Below are 18,090 nucleotides of genomic sequence, written 5' to 3' on the forward strand. Positions count from 1 at the left end.
TTCAGAAAATAAGTGACTCAGTCACGGTGATTCACGAGCTGTAACCAAAGATGTTTCGAACTAATTGAGGTAGGGTGCCGCCACACTTAACTTAATGAAAATCGTTGTGCATTAAATAACTAAGAATAGAGGCATTAAAGTAGCATAGCAACAAGTTGCTGCAGATCTCTCAGCCATGTGTTTAAAACAACCAATAGGGAATTAAGTTATTGGGGCAGGGCAAACACCTGACAACTGTTGTTGTCCATAACTTTAGAAAAAAAAAAAAATCACATATATGTAACAGGTTCGCAGACAATGAAGTACTTCCGTCCCAGTGCGTGTAGATTTTTTCAGATAATGTAAACATTAAAGAGCGTTGCCATAGTGGGCTTACAGCTCTTCAAAATAAATAATGTATATTTAAAAAACATCACTGCAGAAAATAAGTACAGCTCGATCATTGTGTTAGTTTAAAAATTCAATTAGTATACAATTTAGAATTATTTTTCTACAATAAATCACAGTTTTGTCGTTTTATCGTTTTCACTTGTGACGATAATCGATATACAGTAAAATACTATAATACTATCGATTAGCTGAAGTTCGATATTTACATATTGTCAAAAGTACACCACTTGCATGTCAAACAAATTTTAAAAGTCCTAAAAAATTAGATTAGTGTATTGGCGTAAAGATGATATTACGATCATTGTATAGGGCTTTTTGTCCACGCTCTATTGGGGATGCAGCATGTTTTTTTCTTATTGCGGTTGGTGTGCCGCTAACGTATATATTCCAAGTGACAGTTATTATGCCAGAGCTGCACGACGTCGGAAGTTTTTGGTATACAACAATTTGGCTCGCCGGCATATTTTTTGTCTTCAATATAACGTCCAATCTGTTGGCCTGTATGCTGGTAGATACCTCTATCAAGAGTAAGTAGCTGATCGATCATCGTGCTGGGTTATTTGAGCATTTCTAATGATTTGCATTTCAGTGCATATATTGAAGCCACCCTTGGAGCCGCATCTGCTCAAACGTTGGCATATGTGCGATATATGCCAGGCGCTGGTACCTCCACGTTCGTGGCACTGCGAGACCTGTGATGTGTGCGTGCTCAAGCGGAATCATCATTGCCGTTTCACCTGCTGCTGCATCGGCCATTACAATTTTCGTTATTTCTTCTACTTTCTATTCTACATGGGATTAGGAGCGCTCTACGTTGTAATTAATGCCAGCATTTACCTCTGGTATCTTCATGCCGACTATTATTGGCGTCCCTACACATTAGTGACCATCCTAGTGCCTGCTATCAGCCTGACTGTACACGCCAGCTGGGAGAATTTTTACCTTGTTCTTTATGAGCTGAATATCTTGGCATTCGCCATGTCCACGTTGCTGCTCATTTTCCATCGACCTATTTTCCAACGGGGCGCCGTAATGAAGGAGCGATCAAGCAACGCGTATAATCTCGGATTGCGTGGCAACATAGAAATGGTGCTGGGCAAGCGCATGTATTGGACCTGGCTGTCGCCGTTTGTGCGCAGTGAGTTGCCGCACGATGGGGTCAACTGGCTGCCACTGACGAAGGAAGAATGAATCTCCATCTGCATCAGATACTAGTCTTATATCTAAGTAATCTCACGATCTAGCACAAATACGTCGAATTTTAGTATTACACAATGCATTCCTTGCATTTATTTAACATTTTATATTTATTGCAAATTATAAAAACGAATTTAATTACTATGAACATTCACTGTGTATTTTATTTGGTGAGAAATCCTTCGCCGACTAGGGATTTCAGCTTCGCCAAATGCACTTCGCTGAGCGTGAAACCCTCGTGAATGTGCTTTGCCAGCGGAGTCGTTTCCATGTTGCTCTCCACAGCGTACTGAAGCGCCATCAATGCCTGGCTGGGCGCTTTGTTTAGGATGCACGCCTCGACATACTCGAACAGAGCACTGTCCGCAGGTGTGCCGGGAATGCGATGCTGTTGTTTGTCTATGTAAGTAAACACCTCGGTCGCCTTGTCAAAGCTGCTGTTGCCACGAACAAGAAGGGTCAGAATGTCGCCCAGCATTTGACCAGTAAAGGAGACTTTCTTGATTCGCTTAGCCGACTCCTCAATCTTGTTATACATATCCAATGCTACGTTAGCACACTGTTCTGGAAGCTGTTGCTGGGCGGGCAGCTCCGGATTTGGGCGATTGTCGACCATAATGCGTAGGACGTAAAGCAACAGACTCTCGCGATGAGTATGATCGAAGATGACCATGTCCGACCAGATGCGAGGCACGTGCTCTACAGCTCCATTGATTTCGATAGCCCGCAAGATTTCTTCCATAATACCCGGCTCGGGTATGTAGATGTTGGGCACCAGTATATCGTAGGTGCGCATGAAGTCTTCAATGGACTCGGTCTGGCAGAGCAGCGCTAGGTAATTGCGATAATAAATGCCCTCCTTAAAGGAGTCACCTATCAGATCGTAGTTGTTGCCAGTGTGCAGCAGCTCATCCACCCTCTTTGCCAGAGCTTTATCATGCAAGTGGTTGCGGCACACATCCATAGCCGTGGCAAAGAAGTATGTGTCCTTCGGATGCTCCACCTTGAACTCTTTGCCGCCAATATCATTCAGGATGTCTATGATGACGTGTGAGACGGGCGCACGCTCTCGGCAGAAAATAATCAAAAGGTAGTAATAGGAGCCTAGGCTAGGCACAATGCCCAGTTGCTTGAATTCCGGCAGCACCTTCAGCGCTGAGCTGCGGGCCAATTTGAAGTTTCCAAATGTGCTGATGCACTCCAGTACCGCATTCAAGGTACCTAGATTGGGTTTCAGCTGCTGTTCGGCCATTTGGCTCAGCAGCGACGTGCACATCTGCCAGCGTTGTTCGGCTGTATCCTTGATGAAGCTCACAATCTGTATGATGGCATTATATGTATTAGTGTCCAGCTGGATACGCTTCTCATTGGCTTCCTGGAGTAGGGCATATGCACGCTCACACTGCAAATATTTGGCCATGCCACGTATAAGTGCTGCATAAGATTGTGGCGTCTTTGGCTCAATTGCTGCGTAAAGTTTCTCAGCTAATTCACCATCCTTCCACGTCTTGCCATGTCGTTCACGTCGACGACTGTTCTGCATAAACCAACGCTCCTCAATATATTCCTCTGGTAACGGCTCTTCGTTGTTGTAGAAGCATACCAGCTCTAATAGACTCTGTTTCAAGGCATCACTGACCTCAATGCCCTTTTGTACCAATAGATTATACACTAGCACTGCATCCTTCAGCTCACCTTGTGAGATGAGCAACTGCAGTGAGCTCGCATCCACTTCCGATTCTTCCGTGTAGACCATGGAAGGGGCAAACTTTTCAATGGGTGGCTGGGCTTCTTGGTGCTATGGGGTAGGTTAAATATTTCTTAATATTACATTCTACTCAAGTGAAACACTTACCATAAAGAGCTCGCGATGTTCCTCTTTGATCCAACTTGCTGCCTTGCGTCCAGCCTCCTTCGATAGAGCATATGTTCGCTTGGTGATGTTCGACATGGGTATCAGAAAGGGATCGTCGTGATATTTATAGTGCGGTGCCGTTGGATCACGTCCCACTGTGCTGGCCAAAGCCTGCAGCAGATCTGTCGGCGACCGTTCAATGCGCTTTGGAATTTCAATGTGCTCTGCAGCCGGTTGCGGTGCGGCGGTTGTGTAATGTGGGCCATTGCCGCTGGCAATGTGACGCGTTAGCCTGGACCGGGGCAGCTGTCTTAACTGGCGCGTAAGGTACATATTTGTTAAATGTGGGATGTGCTAGCTCAACACTTTTAGTTATAAAAATTAATTTTCAATTAACAAATATTATTCGCTAACTCAGTAGTAGGAGCAATGTGACCGAAGTGCGAAAATCGTATAATGCGCAACAGCTGATTAAGGTGTCCGACTAATGAGGTATATCGATAGACATATCGTTACTCTTGTGGCTTACAAATATTGCTCCACACAGCGCGCTTAAATGCAATTCAAACAATCTAAACTGATGATTTTATTTTTTAATAGATTAAATGCAATTGTTAATGAAGCTAAATAAATTTAAACCATAATTATGTTATATTTATAGAAGTACGTTATTAAATTTATATTAAGTTAGTTATTTTAATCGATTTCAAGTAAGAGATCAAAAAGATCGCTCTCTTGTTAGCTCACGCTCTCTGTCAGTCTCTCCTTAACTTATCACAGATTAAAGCGGAGCTGAGATCGTCTTGTCTTTCAGTTGTTTGTGAGTTCTGCTTGTACTCGTTTGCTTTTCTGTTTATCTGCTCTTCAGTTTTTTTTTATACTATGTCTGCACCGATCCTATATTACGATGATCGTAGTCCACCCGTGCGCAGCTGTCTGATGCTGATCAAAATGCTGAATATCAATGTAGAGCTGCGTTTCGTTGACTTATTCAAGGGCGCACAATTTGAGAAAGACTTCTTGGCCGTGAGTGTATGCAAAACGGATGCAGAGCTGAATACTAATTATCTATCCTCTAGTTAAATCCGCAGCATAGCGTCCCAACGCTTGTGCATAATGAACTACTACTCACCGATAGTCATGTTATACTCATCCATTTGGCGGAGCATTTTGATGAAGCGGGCAAATGGTGGCCCAAGGAATATGCAGACAGAATGAAGGTGCTTAATCGCCTGTTCTTTGAGTGCTCCTTCCTCTTTCGCCGTGACAGTGATTTAATGGTGCTTAGCCGCCGCGTTAATTGTAAGCTATGATATTTACAAATACCCTTTTGCCTCTATCCCATCCGCCAGTCGGAAATCGTGCGCAAGCAGTACGCCAATGTGGATGTGACTTACCATAGACGCAAACTCCACGAGGCATACGACATCATGGAGCGCTATCTGGATGGCCAGAAATACATGGCAGGCGATCAGGTTAGCCAACACAACAACAACCATTCAATTTCCCTTTTTTTTTTTTTTGTCTTAATTGCATTCAGTCGCATGTTGGCTTTTACAGCTGACACTCGCCGATGTATCCATTGTGACCACATTGAGCACGGTGCATCTCATGTTTCCGGTGGAAGCGGAGCGTTGGCCGCAACTACAGCGCTGGTTCGCCACAATGCAGCAATTGGATGCTTACGAAGTGAATCAGCGAGGGGTGGAAAAACTACGTGACATTGTGCAACAACTGGGCAAATTTGAATTTCCCAAGCAGGAATTGTGATTAAGCAAGTGCTTATTTTGAATAAACCCTTTCGCAGCAGAAGTTAAGAATATGGTTTAAACTTTGAAGCAGTTGAGAAAATAAAGGCAGATCGGAATAAGAAATTGTTCATAAGACAATGTAGAGTTGATTTACTGAACTATTTGGGATAGTGCTGAACCGTTTTATAAATGAGGCTGCAAGATAAAAAGACATACAAATAAAATATGTACATATATTAAAGATAACAATTGAAGATAATTTATGGAATTTTATTTCTAAATACAACTGAAAATGAAAGAAAATGATTAATGAAAGGCCAGATGGTTAAAGGAAAATGTCAAACTATAATTATAAAATATGTATGCCTTAAATATATAATTTTGACGCCTTTTCTAGCATTTTTCATTTAATTAAAAACTATGGTTAGTAAATACAGAAAAAAGAGAAAGGTAAATGTGCTCAAACTTGTAGTCCACTTCAATTTAAAATTTAAGCCACATACATACATATAATAACGATAAAATCAATCTTCAAACCAACAGCTTAAGGCATATGTAGGGGACAAAACATTGGTTCGCAACATGAATCGAGCCATAGGTTTCACTGCTTTCATCATATTCATCATTTAAATAGCAATTACAAACATATTTCAACAACTCCCTTACGCCAGTATAATTAGCTGTATAGACTGTTTGTTTAAAGCCTATTATAAACATAGATATGTATATAGAAGCACACACACATAGCACATAGCACATAGCGCTAATGATATTTCGAATTATGTCTGTACATCATTAGCATATGGCTCAGTTGTGGACCCCGATGATGTGACTGTGGTCCGCTTACGCACTCTGTTTGCACTCGAAATGTTGGCTAATATTTGCAGGACGACAGGACAGGCATGTCATGGCTAATGGCCATATCGAGTGCGCGAATTTGAGTTGGGTAAAAGTAGGGTAAACGGCTTTCAAGTATTGCGCGGCGTTAATTGCACGCAAACCCGCGTAATATACAATTCTCTGCTGGTCACCCAACTCAAATAAACTTCAACAATCCCAGCTGACGTCCTCTCCTTGACCGTGACTGTGCTCCTTTCTTTTGTCCATCTATACATCTCTCTGGCTTCAGTCCACACAGGTGCTGCACAGCTGCTGCAGCAACAGCTGCTGCAACTGCAATACGTTTTTTGCTTTTGTTTGCAAAAAATCTTCGCTGGGGCACGCAGCAAACTTTGCAGTCAGCAAGTTTTTCAATTTGCCAAGCTGTAATCCAACATTTATTTGCGATACCATGACAGACGCTTGATTAGCTTATATATATATTTTTTTATTTATTTTTGTTTCAGCTTGACATTTGATATGCAATGAATATAAATAATGCATGCGGAATAGCTGACCTGCAATGAAAAAAGAAAAAATTATAATAAATTTTGTTAATCAGAATTTAATACTATAAACTCACCTGGCTTTATAGGTTAAGCTCTTCACTTTACACTGTCTACATTTTTAGCACACACACATTGTCAGTCACTGTAGGGAAACTACATCAGGGTCAGCAAGGGTAACTTGAATTCTTGAGAATCGCATAGAGGGGTACTTCACAGTGTCTGACAAACATAAGACGAGTACGACACACATGAAAGTCCTGTCATTTGTAACTCGCTATAAGTTTCAAGACAAGTTGTCTGTTTTTATTTCTAACTCTTTGTCTCGTTCTTTCTCTGATATTTTCTCTCTCTTTCTGATCTTGCTCCTCTTTTAAACTCGCTTCCATTCTTTCAAACCCATTTATACTATATCTGCCTCTTCACCTCTCGCTCTCTTCACGAGTTTCTCTCTCTCTCTGTACTGCTCTCTCTATTTATTTCCCCGCCTCTCTCTCACTTTCAATCCCTCTCTCTCCCTCTCCCTCTTTCTCTCTCTCTCTGTCTCCTTACATCTTTGTCTACCTCTCTCCTCTTTCATTTCTCTGTATGACTCCCTCTCTCTCTCACTCTTCCTCAGTTATTGTTGATTACATTTTTATTTTTTATTTAATGCAACATATATATGTATATATAATAGTTTATTTGACACGTTTCATTCGCTTACGCCTGGCAAAGCAAGATGCATATATATTTATTTATTTAATTTAGTATATATACTGTGTATAACACACGATTGAAATTGTTTTATTTAATTTTGCTTCTACTATTTGCATTTTACGTTCAACTCGATTAAAAGCCAAACTGCCAGCGACCGATTTTATTTATGTTCATTCGACAGCTGCAGGGGAAGAAGCAACTAGTGGAAGGCAGACAGAGCGATGGGGGCGTGGTCAACGTCGAGACCAAAGCATGATGCAATATGACTTTAAAGAATGCAAAAGGCAAATCGAATCAAGTGAATTTCATATTGAATTTAAAGCAGTGTCAACAGCAGCATTTGCACAGACTTCAATTAGATTTATTTTATATAACTGAATATACAAATAATTATGTTAAATACAAGCAGTGGAAGATGAAGCAAAGGCTCGGCGGGCTGGTGTGAGTTAGGTAAGTGCATAAATTGCGAACAGAAAGGGCTCAAATACAAACGAACAAACAAAAACGCCTAAAAGCACGCAACGACTTTTGTCAAGAGGCGCCATAATTAAGCGCATAATGAGTGGAAATTAGCGAGGCTGTTAAAAGTTACAAGTGAGGGGGGTCCTCAGGGATAAGAAGGGGTAGAGGGCAGTGGGGGTAGGAGAGGGGCAGCAGGCCTAAGCCCTGGAGCAGGGTACACTGCAAATCGAGTTCCAAAATGACAAACGACACCGACAACAACAAAGACTTTTTGTTGGCCTCTTCAAAATTGTTGTTGTTTTTTTTTTTTTTGAATGTAGGTGACAGCTCCTGCAGGTGTTAGGGTCTGTAACTTGAGCTTAATGCTGAAAAATACATTTTGCAAATTGATTTATGTGTAAAATGTTGCTTTGAAGTCGAACGCGATGCCTTAAACAAGGAGTAGCTGCTCTTCAGCTCCAGCTCCAGCTCCAGCCCCACCACTCTTAGTCGCACTCCCCCTCTTACTCCCAGTGGCATATTTTACCCAATTTAACGAAGTATAGACCTTTGTAGACTTAAGTCTCTCAAATCACATTAAACGTTGCCCCCTATTAACTAGACGCAGCTGTTTGCCTTAAAGTGTCAGCCTCCACTAAATTCGACCAGAAATTTACTCTCACCCAGAGACCGCAGTCAACGATGCGCACGCTGCGGAAATATTGACAAAGTTTTATGGTCCAAGCATACCATCAGCACTTTAAGCAACATTTGTTGATTCTATTTGGGTCAGTCCGAAGTTTTGCTCTTCTCTTGCTCCCACTCTGCTTTTTTTGTCGGGTTTGTATGAATGGGAGGCTCTCAAGTTGAGCCCGCATGGTTGTGAGACAGCAAATTGAAATTCAGTCGCAGCTGAATTATTGATTAAAGAGGCAACAGCAGCAAAAAAAAAAAAAAAAAAAAAAAAAATTAAAATGGGAAGTGATTTAATTGGGTGGAAATTGTTACACCAAGGCATATCCTATGTGTTTTCTTGAGATGAAGGAGAATATCTCGTAACATTCGTACAGCTCAACCCAAGAGAAATGTGTATCATATGACGATTATCTAATTTCTACTCATGTTATTTACAATCAAGCAAACAACATAAAGGTATACCCTAAGGTCAATCTACCCAATCAACACACCCTCTGCCTATCAGTTTTCCCCCACAGGGTATACAAATACTTCTTGGCTCCCTGGCTTTTTGGCCAATTATTACCTGTAACTGAGCGCTTGCCTAATTTTATCTGCTTTAAGCTTGAATGAGCACCAATATTACATTGAATTCAATAGATATTTGGGTTTGGCCAACCTTTTTTATTTGTATAAATTTTTTTTCTTTTCGCCTGGAATTCGTAATTAGGGGTTTTTCATACTAAGTCCAAATTGGCCAAATGAAATGTTGCCGCGGCAAACTTTTCGCAGACAAAACCCAAAGTAAAGAAAAACAACCGCAGAACCAGAAAAAACGACTTCAAAGCATGCTGCAGACTTCAACAACAACAAGAAGATGAACAAGAAGAGAAGAACAACGAACGACACAGATAGCAGACAAGTACAAATAATTAAAAAGAATATATACGTCAATTATTGCCCAAGTCTAAGGCCAAGTTATTGAGGCGCAACTAAAGGGTAAACGAAATGTTTGCCCACAGGATTTCGCGAACGCTCATAAAATTTTAATTGCTAAATGGGTGCAAACAAATGGAAATTTGAAATAGACGTCAAGAGAACTTCAGCGGCCAACTTATAAATATCAACGTCAATGCTCTGCGCTTTGTCTGTGATTTAGATAGTCGGACGACGCGGCGTATGCTCGATGCGCTGTATTTATTTTTATAGTCGAATGACGACATTGAGGCGCGAGTTTTTCCAATTAAATATTAAAGCAAGCAGCAACGGCAGTCTAAATAAATAACACGTCGGCTATAAATAGCTAAAGAGTGTCTGCAGTGGACAACTATTTTACCACATAATTTCTTGATTATTTATATAAACACATACTAGAATCCCATTCTGTGCCGTAAGCCAAAAGTCAAGTGCGAATTATATTTGGCCAGCATTCGCAATTCGCATTCGCATTCGCATTTGCTTCACTTCATTTCCTTTTCCTGGCTGTAAAAACAAACGGAAACTCGTTGGCACAACTCGCTTTACTCTAAACAATAGCCACAAGTGGTGTAAATTCACTAAAGAGCAAAAAAAGGAGCAAAAATAGGCAATCAACCCTAAAGGACAACGCCCACGCACTGAGCCCATTTTCGCTTGACTTCATTGTGGAGGTTATGCGCCGGCCATTCCCTACCTTCTGCCATGATCTGGGAGATATTTTCGCTGGGGCTTACACTATGTAACCATCGCATTCAAAGCTTATACTCCAATAATATTTGATGGGGGCTCAAGAGTCTGCTCTGTGCAGCATTTGAGTCCGCTGTCTATCATTTCAATATTTCCTGGATCTGCGTAGCTCAATGCCAGCTTTGTACGGAATTTGAATACTCTAACTCTCTCTAACGATTATTATTTGAGGCTTATACCGTGACAAACTTTGTATTACAATATATTTTGCCATATTAATAGGATCAGCAGAGTTCAATCCTCGCTTTGCAAAGTAGTCCAATACTCTATACTCTTACATAAATAAGGTTTTGTTTCGAACTATTCTACTTCCAGATGGAATCCCATAGTCTAGTCTTACTAGTCTAGTCTTACTTTTTCCTCATATACTTTTTTCCCTCTACTCTTATACTCCTCCACTCTTATACTATATAAGCAATTTTGTTATCGCATATCTTAGTAATATTTTACATTACTATTATTTTAAAAAATTTCTTTTCAGTTGTATGACCTACTCGTATACTTCACTCGTATACCTCATTCTTGTGCTTATACTTCATTATGACATAATTCCACTCTTATACATGTTTTACCCTTTAACAATTAGTATACGCCACTCTTTTAATATAAATATTCCGCACTTATCTAATGTATAGGGTATTCATGAGTCGTTATCCAGTTAGCTGCTGCTTGTTGTCCGTTGTGTTGGCAGTTTTGGCCGCTGCTTGCGGCTATATTTCGGAATGTGTGTCCTTTGTTACCAGTTTATGTTGATTTATGTGAAAATAATCCAGGCGCATTTAACATGGAGTGCTAGGCCTTAAACGTAAGCCTCCTTTTTGGATCTCGGACGTCCTGTTGCAGCTGCCGCAAATCAAATTGACGAAACAAACAAAGCCCACAAGTGTTCAAGCGGCTAACTTATTTATTTAAGCAGGGCGGTAGAAGTGCCTGTAAAGGATCTTAGCTAATATACCCTGTAAACAGATGGCAAATGGGTATATTCACGTTGTAGCAAGATAATCAAGCTGATTTATAGGAAATAGAGTCAACTTTAATCTATTTATTTTGTAGTAAAATATTGTTTAACAAAATTGGCTTTAACTTCAGTGTTGGATAACTAATTTAAATATTAACAACTGTCGTTAAATTATCGAATACTTAGGCATTTATGATAAAAGATGTTTAGTTGAAGATTTGCTCTTATAGAGGGTATCTAAACATCATCATACATCTAGTAAACAATTTTATTTGCTAGACGAATAGAATTTTGATAACAATTTACATTGTTTTTACACAAACAACAATTCCATCATTGCGATTTGATTGGTGGCAAGAAGCATTTGACAATTAAACTTCATTTAATACAAAAAAAAAAAAAAAAAAAAAAAACAACAACAAAGGCAATGCAAAATTCTTGTAATTTAATTACAATCAAAAAAATTTTAATTTGGGCTCATTTAATTGGAGGCTGATGTTAGTGCCAAAAGGCAAATTTAATACACTTAATTGCAAAAGGACTGTGGGCCTGGCATTGACAAAAGCCAAAATTTTGTTAATTAAAAAGTAGCTGCCTTGGGGTATCACTGCGTGTGCGGGAGAGAGACAGGGAGAGATACTGGTCGAGGACCCTAACAACTGGACCGCCTTGGCCCACAGCGGCTGTAAAAATAAACCAACACGCCATGCGCCGAGAATGTGTGAAAAACAACAAGAGATACCGCTGCTTTGACTGCTACACTCCTCACTCTGCTGCCGCTCCTCCTCCTACTCTTTCTCACTCTCTCACTCTCAGCCTCTCTACGCTCGTGTCATTTCAATGGCTCGAGAGTCCAATAGGCTATGCGTGCGTTGAGAGGCGCCTGGAAAATCTCAATTGCTGACGCAGCGAAACATTTTCAGTTTTTTTTTTTTGGTTTTTTGCTCTTCCACCTGTTTTGCCGTGGCCACAAAAATAGATTTAACCCAATGCACAATTTGTGCGAGTTCTGTACGCCTTATACGCGTATGCCAGCGATTGTTATCGAAATTGTATCCGCTCTAGCAGGCAAAGCGAATAATGTTATCGACGTCGATGTTTGTGTGTGAGGAAGGTCACACAGTCGCAGCTTTCGGCTTGCCTTCATTTTATTTTACTTTTATTTTTCTTTCTCTTCTTCTTATAGGTCGATGTTATTGTTTGTGTGTATGTGTGTGATTTCTGTTGTTGGCTTTTTGGCAAATGTATGCTTATTATTTCTGGCTTTGTTGTTGGTAATATGAATAAAATATGACCATTTATTAAGGGCCATGCACTTTGTCTGACACGACATTCAAAGAATACAACAAAATCTTACTACACCCGCCCATCCAAATGGCATGCTTTGGAAATTGTCTTGTATATTATACATATACACTACACTCAGAGGACATCAGAATATTTATGACTCGTTTGGTAGCATCGAGAAAATAAATTGAAGGGGAAACTTGGCCAAAATATTGTAAAATCTAAAATATTTTAAGTTAGACCTTTGAACTTATTATATATAATTATATCTAATCATATACCATTTAAAAGTAAATATGTACTCAATATGTGCAATAATAACATTATATTAAAATGTGCAAGATTATCTCGAAAAATCTCTTAAGTCAGATATCTATCCTATAATAAAAATGCCAAATAACTTTATGATAATTCTCTAAGCATCTATTACAATAATTGCTATTCTGGTAGAGCGAAGATAGAGTATTCAGAGTTCGTCAAGCCTCACCCTTGTGCTCATTAGGCAATTTGACATCATTTAAATTTCTGTTGAATTCGCCCTCAAGCATTTTTCAATACGCGCTGCGTATAAATTAAATTAACTGCCTGGACATAAAAATGGCTTTGACCTTGGGCCAAACTGTTCGAAAAGTTTTTCTTTTATGCATTTTGCGATATTTATGTAAATGTTAATGCCATGTGTCTGCCATTGGAAGTAGTCAAATTATCTTGTTATAATTATGTTTTTTATGGCTTTTATAGCTACAATTAATTGGAATGTGTGTATCAAAAGAGGTCTTTGGGCGACTCTAGCTGTCTTCTGAATCGTCGGAGAGATCCGATAGTGAGGGTATTTCGAAAAACTTTAAGAGCTCCATTTTCGACGTGATTGTGTCGTTATGGTTGGGTGTCCTTAGCAAATCCTTATCCTCCTCTTCCTCATCTACTTCCTCATCGCCGTCGAAAAACAATTCAAATTCACTTTTATCTTCGCTCTCCTCGCTCTTGAGTGTCACCAAACTTGTCTGTGTGCCCGAGGAGGTGGCCCTATTCTGATCTGTTTCTCGTTTCTGAAAGTTGAATTCGTTGAACTTGATTTCGGAATCTTCGGGTCGGAAACGTATATTACGCGATTTCTTCAACTGCTTTGTACTCTTCGGTCCATCATCTGTCAACTCTTCAGCCACATGCAAATTATGAAAGTTTTTCTGGCTATGCAAGATTTTGAGAACATCCGTCGAGTCTTCGGAAGAAAGATGCCGATTTTTTATTGTATTTTCTATTACTTCTCGATCGAATTGCGTTTTAATTTTCCAAATTTCCGATTCCGAGTTCGAGTCGGAAGTTGTTAGACTCTGAGTGGAGCTGTTCGATGGATTTTCGATTGTCGTGCCTGTTGTATTTCGAACTGCTGGTACTACCAATTCAGTATAGCTAGTAATCGGAGTTGCTACTTCTTTGGCGACTGGTACTACTAGTTCGGTATAACTAGTAATTGGAGTTGCTTCTTCTTTTTCGGAGACGGCTACCACTAATTGAGTATGGCTAGTAACTGGAACTGCTTCCTCTTCTTCTTCTTCTTCTTCTTCGATGAATTGTGCTACCCACTGATCGTCGTTTTTTGAAGTTGAAGTATTTTCATCTATTGTATATTTCGCTTTTTTCTTGGTTAAGGTTTTGTCGGGGTCCATAAGTTAATTTTCGTATAAACATATATTTTTGTTGTGTGTGTGTGTGCAGGCTATAAAACTAGAACTAATACTTAAAAAACTCGGAAAATTTGATTGATAAGCCATTGTTAACAAGAAATTGAAATTCATTTATATACTCGAATATTTTTCACTTATAGCAGTAAATTCAATAGGATTACTTTTAATGGGATGTACTTTTATGTATTTTTATTTTTTCTATATGTATGTACATATTTCGCATCACTTTAGCTCATATTTTCTATGCAAAGTACTTTCAACTAATTTTCCACTTGAATTAACTAATTCACAACATTTTCGCACATTTCGCATAATTGAAAATTCATTCAACACTCAGCGAAAGCAATTTCCAATGCCAATTTTAAGCATGATACCATGCATTCCGCGTCCAAAATGAAAATTTTACCTAATTTGAAAAGTATGGAAAATGCATTGAGACAGCTGGTTAAAGAGGCGGCCAGGCATTTCCACACTCCGAAAAACAAAATGTGGAAATTCGAAAAAAAGATAAACATCGAACTGAAGAGCCGATATTATGTATATGTTAATTGGAAGGGGAGAAGGAGAAGAGCAAGTGGAGGCAGCAAATAACTTAAACTAGAGGAAGAAGAAGCAGCAGCCGTTGTTGAAGAAGAGGAAGCAGCTTGTAAGAATTTACTAAGGGGCGCGCGCGTCTATTTTTCACATGATGTGTGAAAAATTATTGAAATTGATTTTTGCCAAGTTCTTTTTGTTTTTGTTGTTTCTTGATGATTATTCTGATCTAATTTTAAAACGCACGACTCATCATGCGAGATGGCGACGCTCAAAGTCGGAATAGTGAGAAATAAAATGAACACAATCGCACACACACACACACACACACATACACCTGATGACCGCGCCCACGCCTTGGCCACAAAATCTCAGCAGCATTTGCTCACATAGACGACTCCGAATTCGGATATATTTTTGGAAAATTCTTGAACAACGCGTTTGTGTGTGTGAGCATTCTCTTGCTCTCGCGCTTTAAAAGCCGCATACGCCCTGTGGCCAGGCATCAGTGTAGGCTTGCAATAGCTTTGGTGAAGATCTTATAAACCAATTACTCCCCATCCTTAAAACAAAAAAACAAAACTCAAACATGTCTCTGGAACGTGCTGTTCGTGCCAAGGTGAAGAAAAGTGAAACATAAACTTTAAATTACAAATCAAAAATTAATAATTAATAAATTTAAAAAAAATTTTTGTTTGGAGAAAAGTTAAAAAAATTAAAAAATAATTTTTGTTTGAAAAAAAAAAAATAAATAACAAAATTTTGGTTGTTAAAAAATGAAATTAAAAATATAAAATAAAAAAGATCTTAAAATTAAGTGCTTTGTGCTTAATTAATACATTAATAATAATAATATTACTGAATTTGTTTTGTAATTAAAATTAGATTGCCGGCAAACGCAATCCCCAGATGGACAAAGAGGCCCAGGAATGGATCGAGGCAATTCTGGGTGAGAAATTCCCCGCTGGTCAGGCATACGAGGATGTGCTGAAGGACGGTCAAGTGCTGTGCAATCTGATCAACAAATTGCAGCCCAATTCTGTCCCCAAGATCAACTCCTCCGGCGGACAGTTCAAGTTCATGGAAAACATAAACAACTTCCAGAAGGCGCTGAAGGACTACGGTGTGGCCGATATTGATGTCTTCCAGACTGTCGATCTGTATGAGAAGAAGGATATTGCCACCGTGACCAATACCATCTTCGCTCTGGGCCGTGCCGTAAGTACACTAATTGATTGATTGAGTGACTGAATGATTGATGGACTCTTTTATTGCAGTGCTACAAGCACGCTGACTTCAAGGGTCCCTTCCTGGGCCCCAAGCCCGCCGATGAGTGCAAGCGCGATTTCACCGAGGAGCAGCTGAAGGCTGGCCAGACCATCGTTGGCCTCCAGGCTGGCTCCAACAAGGGCGCCACCCAGGCTGGTCAGAATATCGGCGCTGGCCGCAAGATTCTGCTCGGCAAGTAAATCCATAGGATTTGTCCGCGACTTTCTATCTATGTCTTTCTACTATGATTTCTTTGTTATAATTTCTACAACTATGTTTAATTGTTAAGTTTACAACAAAATCAAAACATATTAAACCACCCAAAAAATATTCCTTACACAAAAACACACACACACATAAAAAACAAAAATCCAAAAAAAAAAAAAAAGATATATCAAACACTCACACAAATGCACACATGCACAGCACAAAGGCTTGTCGTTGCGATTTATATTAAGTATACGCCTAAGATTATTTATACAAAAAAGAAGAAGAAAACGAAATAAAGAGAAGATTATGTGGAGAAAAAAATTAAATCGAAATCGAATTTTAACCTTCAGCTACAAAATGTGGCGTTTGTGTGGGTGTATCTTTTATTTATTCATTCCATAAATCTAGCATATGTGCATATACATATATCTATCATATATGTATATATAAAATCTAAATATGGCTGCCTATAAGTAATATATATATACAGATGTGAAAACGTAAACAGCCTGTTTTTACAAGTGTGTGAAAAATATTCCACTGAAGCGTGTTGAGGTCATTCTAGATTATATGTATATCGACTATATATATAGCAGATCATCTACATATATATAAGCCAGATATACACCTTTGATGGAACCGGTAAAGACAAAGTTTGATGATTAATTCTACTAAATTGAATTAATATTTGTTAAGCAGTTTACAAAATTTGTTTTTGGCTGAGCAAACCGTTAAATTTGTCTATAATATAATCTGACTGCAGGTGTTATGCGACATTCAGAATTATGCGCGCCCGAGACATTTTCAGAATTTCACGCCCCCATTTAAATTCGTTGCATTTTTGATTTATGCACACGAATTTCAATTCTATTTGTAAGGTATTTTGATTTATTCACGATTTTTGTAACGTTATACAAAATATTATCAAATACGGAAGGAGAATGAAGTAGTGGATCGTGAAACTGTTCTAGACTGGAGTGTGGATAATAATTTACCCATCCCTAATTAATACATTCTGCCTTTATGAGAGGACTAGTAAGAGCGCTTGTGGATGGTAAGAGTAATTGAGCATTGCATGCATGCATGCATTGGTCGTTGCACTTCAATAGAGTTATGTTAGTTGAGTAATTAAACAAAAGAGGGCGCAGATGGGAGCGTGGAACTTATGTGGACTACAAATGTCGCAATAGCTTAAGAGCAAGCTCAAAGAGAAAATCAAGTCAGTGCGTACTTTGTATGTTGATCGCAATGGTATGCGCGTGTGTGTTAATAAAATTGATTTTGTTGCGCATGTCAAGTTATTTTTCACATGCTCTTTGAGCTATAAATCAAATTAAAATAGTTGTAAAACATATATACATATTTTGGTGACTAGGTGAATACATTTTTTGAAGCTAAAAATATGGCGACGCCGCCAAACGCAATCCACATCCAGCCGCCGAATATCAAAGAATGAGGGAGAGAGAGAGAGAACGTGCATTGGAAGTTTAGTACACTGAAGAAAAGCTTTTGTCATGCGGGTGAGTTGTCTTACATTCTTCGATGCTAACGTAATCAAATTTACATATGGGTGCCATACAAATAAACAGTCGAAAGAGTATTTAAGCGCCGGCATGCCTGGCGTATGTTATCCGTTCCACTCACATTGTAGCGCTATGAGTACTCGTTTATAATGTAGATGAAAAATGTTCTTCATTAGGTTTTTGCTAATTGCTAGCCAGTCTTTGCTAAATATAAAATGCTTATAATACTCACTAAGCCAAATTTCCACAAATTCCAATGTCATCATTCTATATAATGTATACAATAAATTATATATGTATAAATATGGCGATAATCAGATTCAAGCGCGTGCCAGCATTTTGCTATTTTGTTTACAATTCAATAATTTGCGCAATTGCTGAAACGAAGAATTGAAAGCATTGACTATATATAAATATATATATATAAAATTATTAAACATTTTAAGTTTAAGGCAGAAAAATAAAGAAAAACAAACATAAAGTATCAAACATGACACTGAAAA

At 38.9% G+C, this 18,090-nt stretch overlaps 4 protein-coding genes across 4 annotated transcripts; 3 read left to right on the forward strand and 1 right to left on the reverse strand.

Annotated features, from left to right (window-relative positions):
- The first annotated feature begins 413 nt into the window (after positions 1 to 413).
- LOC108617203 (putative palmitoyltransferase ZDHHC24) lies at positions 414 to 1,735 on the forward strand. Its single transcript, XM_018012923.2, has 2 exons — positions 414 to 917; positions 980 to 1,735. The coding sequence occupies exons 1-2, from the start codon at positions 677 to 679 to the stop codon at positions 1,579 to 1,581; spliced, it is 843 nt and encodes a 280-aa protein (XP_017868412.1). The 5' UTR covers positions 414 to 676; the 3' UTR covers positions 1,582 to 1,735.
- Positions 1,650 to 3,904, reverse strand: LOC108617201 (small ribosomal subunit protein mS39). The gene is made up of 2 exons (XM_018012921.2): positions 3,443 to 3,904; positions 1,650 to 3,385 (listed from the first exon to the last, which is right to left on the reverse strand). The coding sequence occupies exons 1-2, from the start codon at positions 3,773 to 3,775 to the stop codon at positions 1,751 to 1,753; spliced, it is 1,968 nt and encodes a 655-aa protein (XP_017868410.1). The 5' UTR covers positions 3,776 to 3,904; the 3' UTR covers positions 1,650 to 1,750.
- A 319-nt stretch (positions 3,905 to 4,223) lies between these two features.
- GstE14 (Glutathione S transferase E14) lies at positions 4,224 to 5,452 on the forward strand. Its single transcript, XM_018013457.2, has 4 exons — positions 4,224 to 4,468; positions 4,522 to 4,722; positions 4,795 to 4,917; positions 5,003 to 5,452. Exons 1-4 carry the CDS (start codon positions 4,325 to 4,327, stop codon positions 5,210 to 5,212), a joined length of 678 nt encoding a protein of 225 aa, XP_017868946.1. The 5' UTR covers positions 4,224 to 4,324; the 3' UTR covers positions 5,213 to 5,452.
- A 9,591-nt stretch (positions 5,453 to 15,043) lies between these two features.
- On the forward strand, positions 15,044 to 16,390 carry Mp20 (muscle-specific protein 20 transgelin). The gene is made up of 3 exons (XM_018012793.2): positions 15,044 to 15,204; positions 15,471 to 15,803; positions 15,863 to 16,390. Exons 1-3 carry the CDS (start codon positions 15,175 to 15,177, stop codon positions 16,052 to 16,054), a joined length of 555 nt encoding a protein of 184 aa, XP_017868282.1. The 5' UTR covers positions 15,044 to 15,174; the 3' UTR covers positions 16,055 to 16,390.
- Positions 16,391 to 18,090: the final 1,700 nt, after the last annotated feature.

Source organism: Drosophila arizonae, chromosome 5, assembly GCF_054131065.1.
Source record: "Drosophila arizonae isolate 15081-1271.41 chromosome 5, UAZ_ARI_1.0, whole genome shotgun sequence".
Classification (NCBI taxonomy): Eukaryota; Metazoa; Arthropoda; class Insecta; order Diptera; family Drosophilidae; genus Drosophila; species Drosophila arizonae.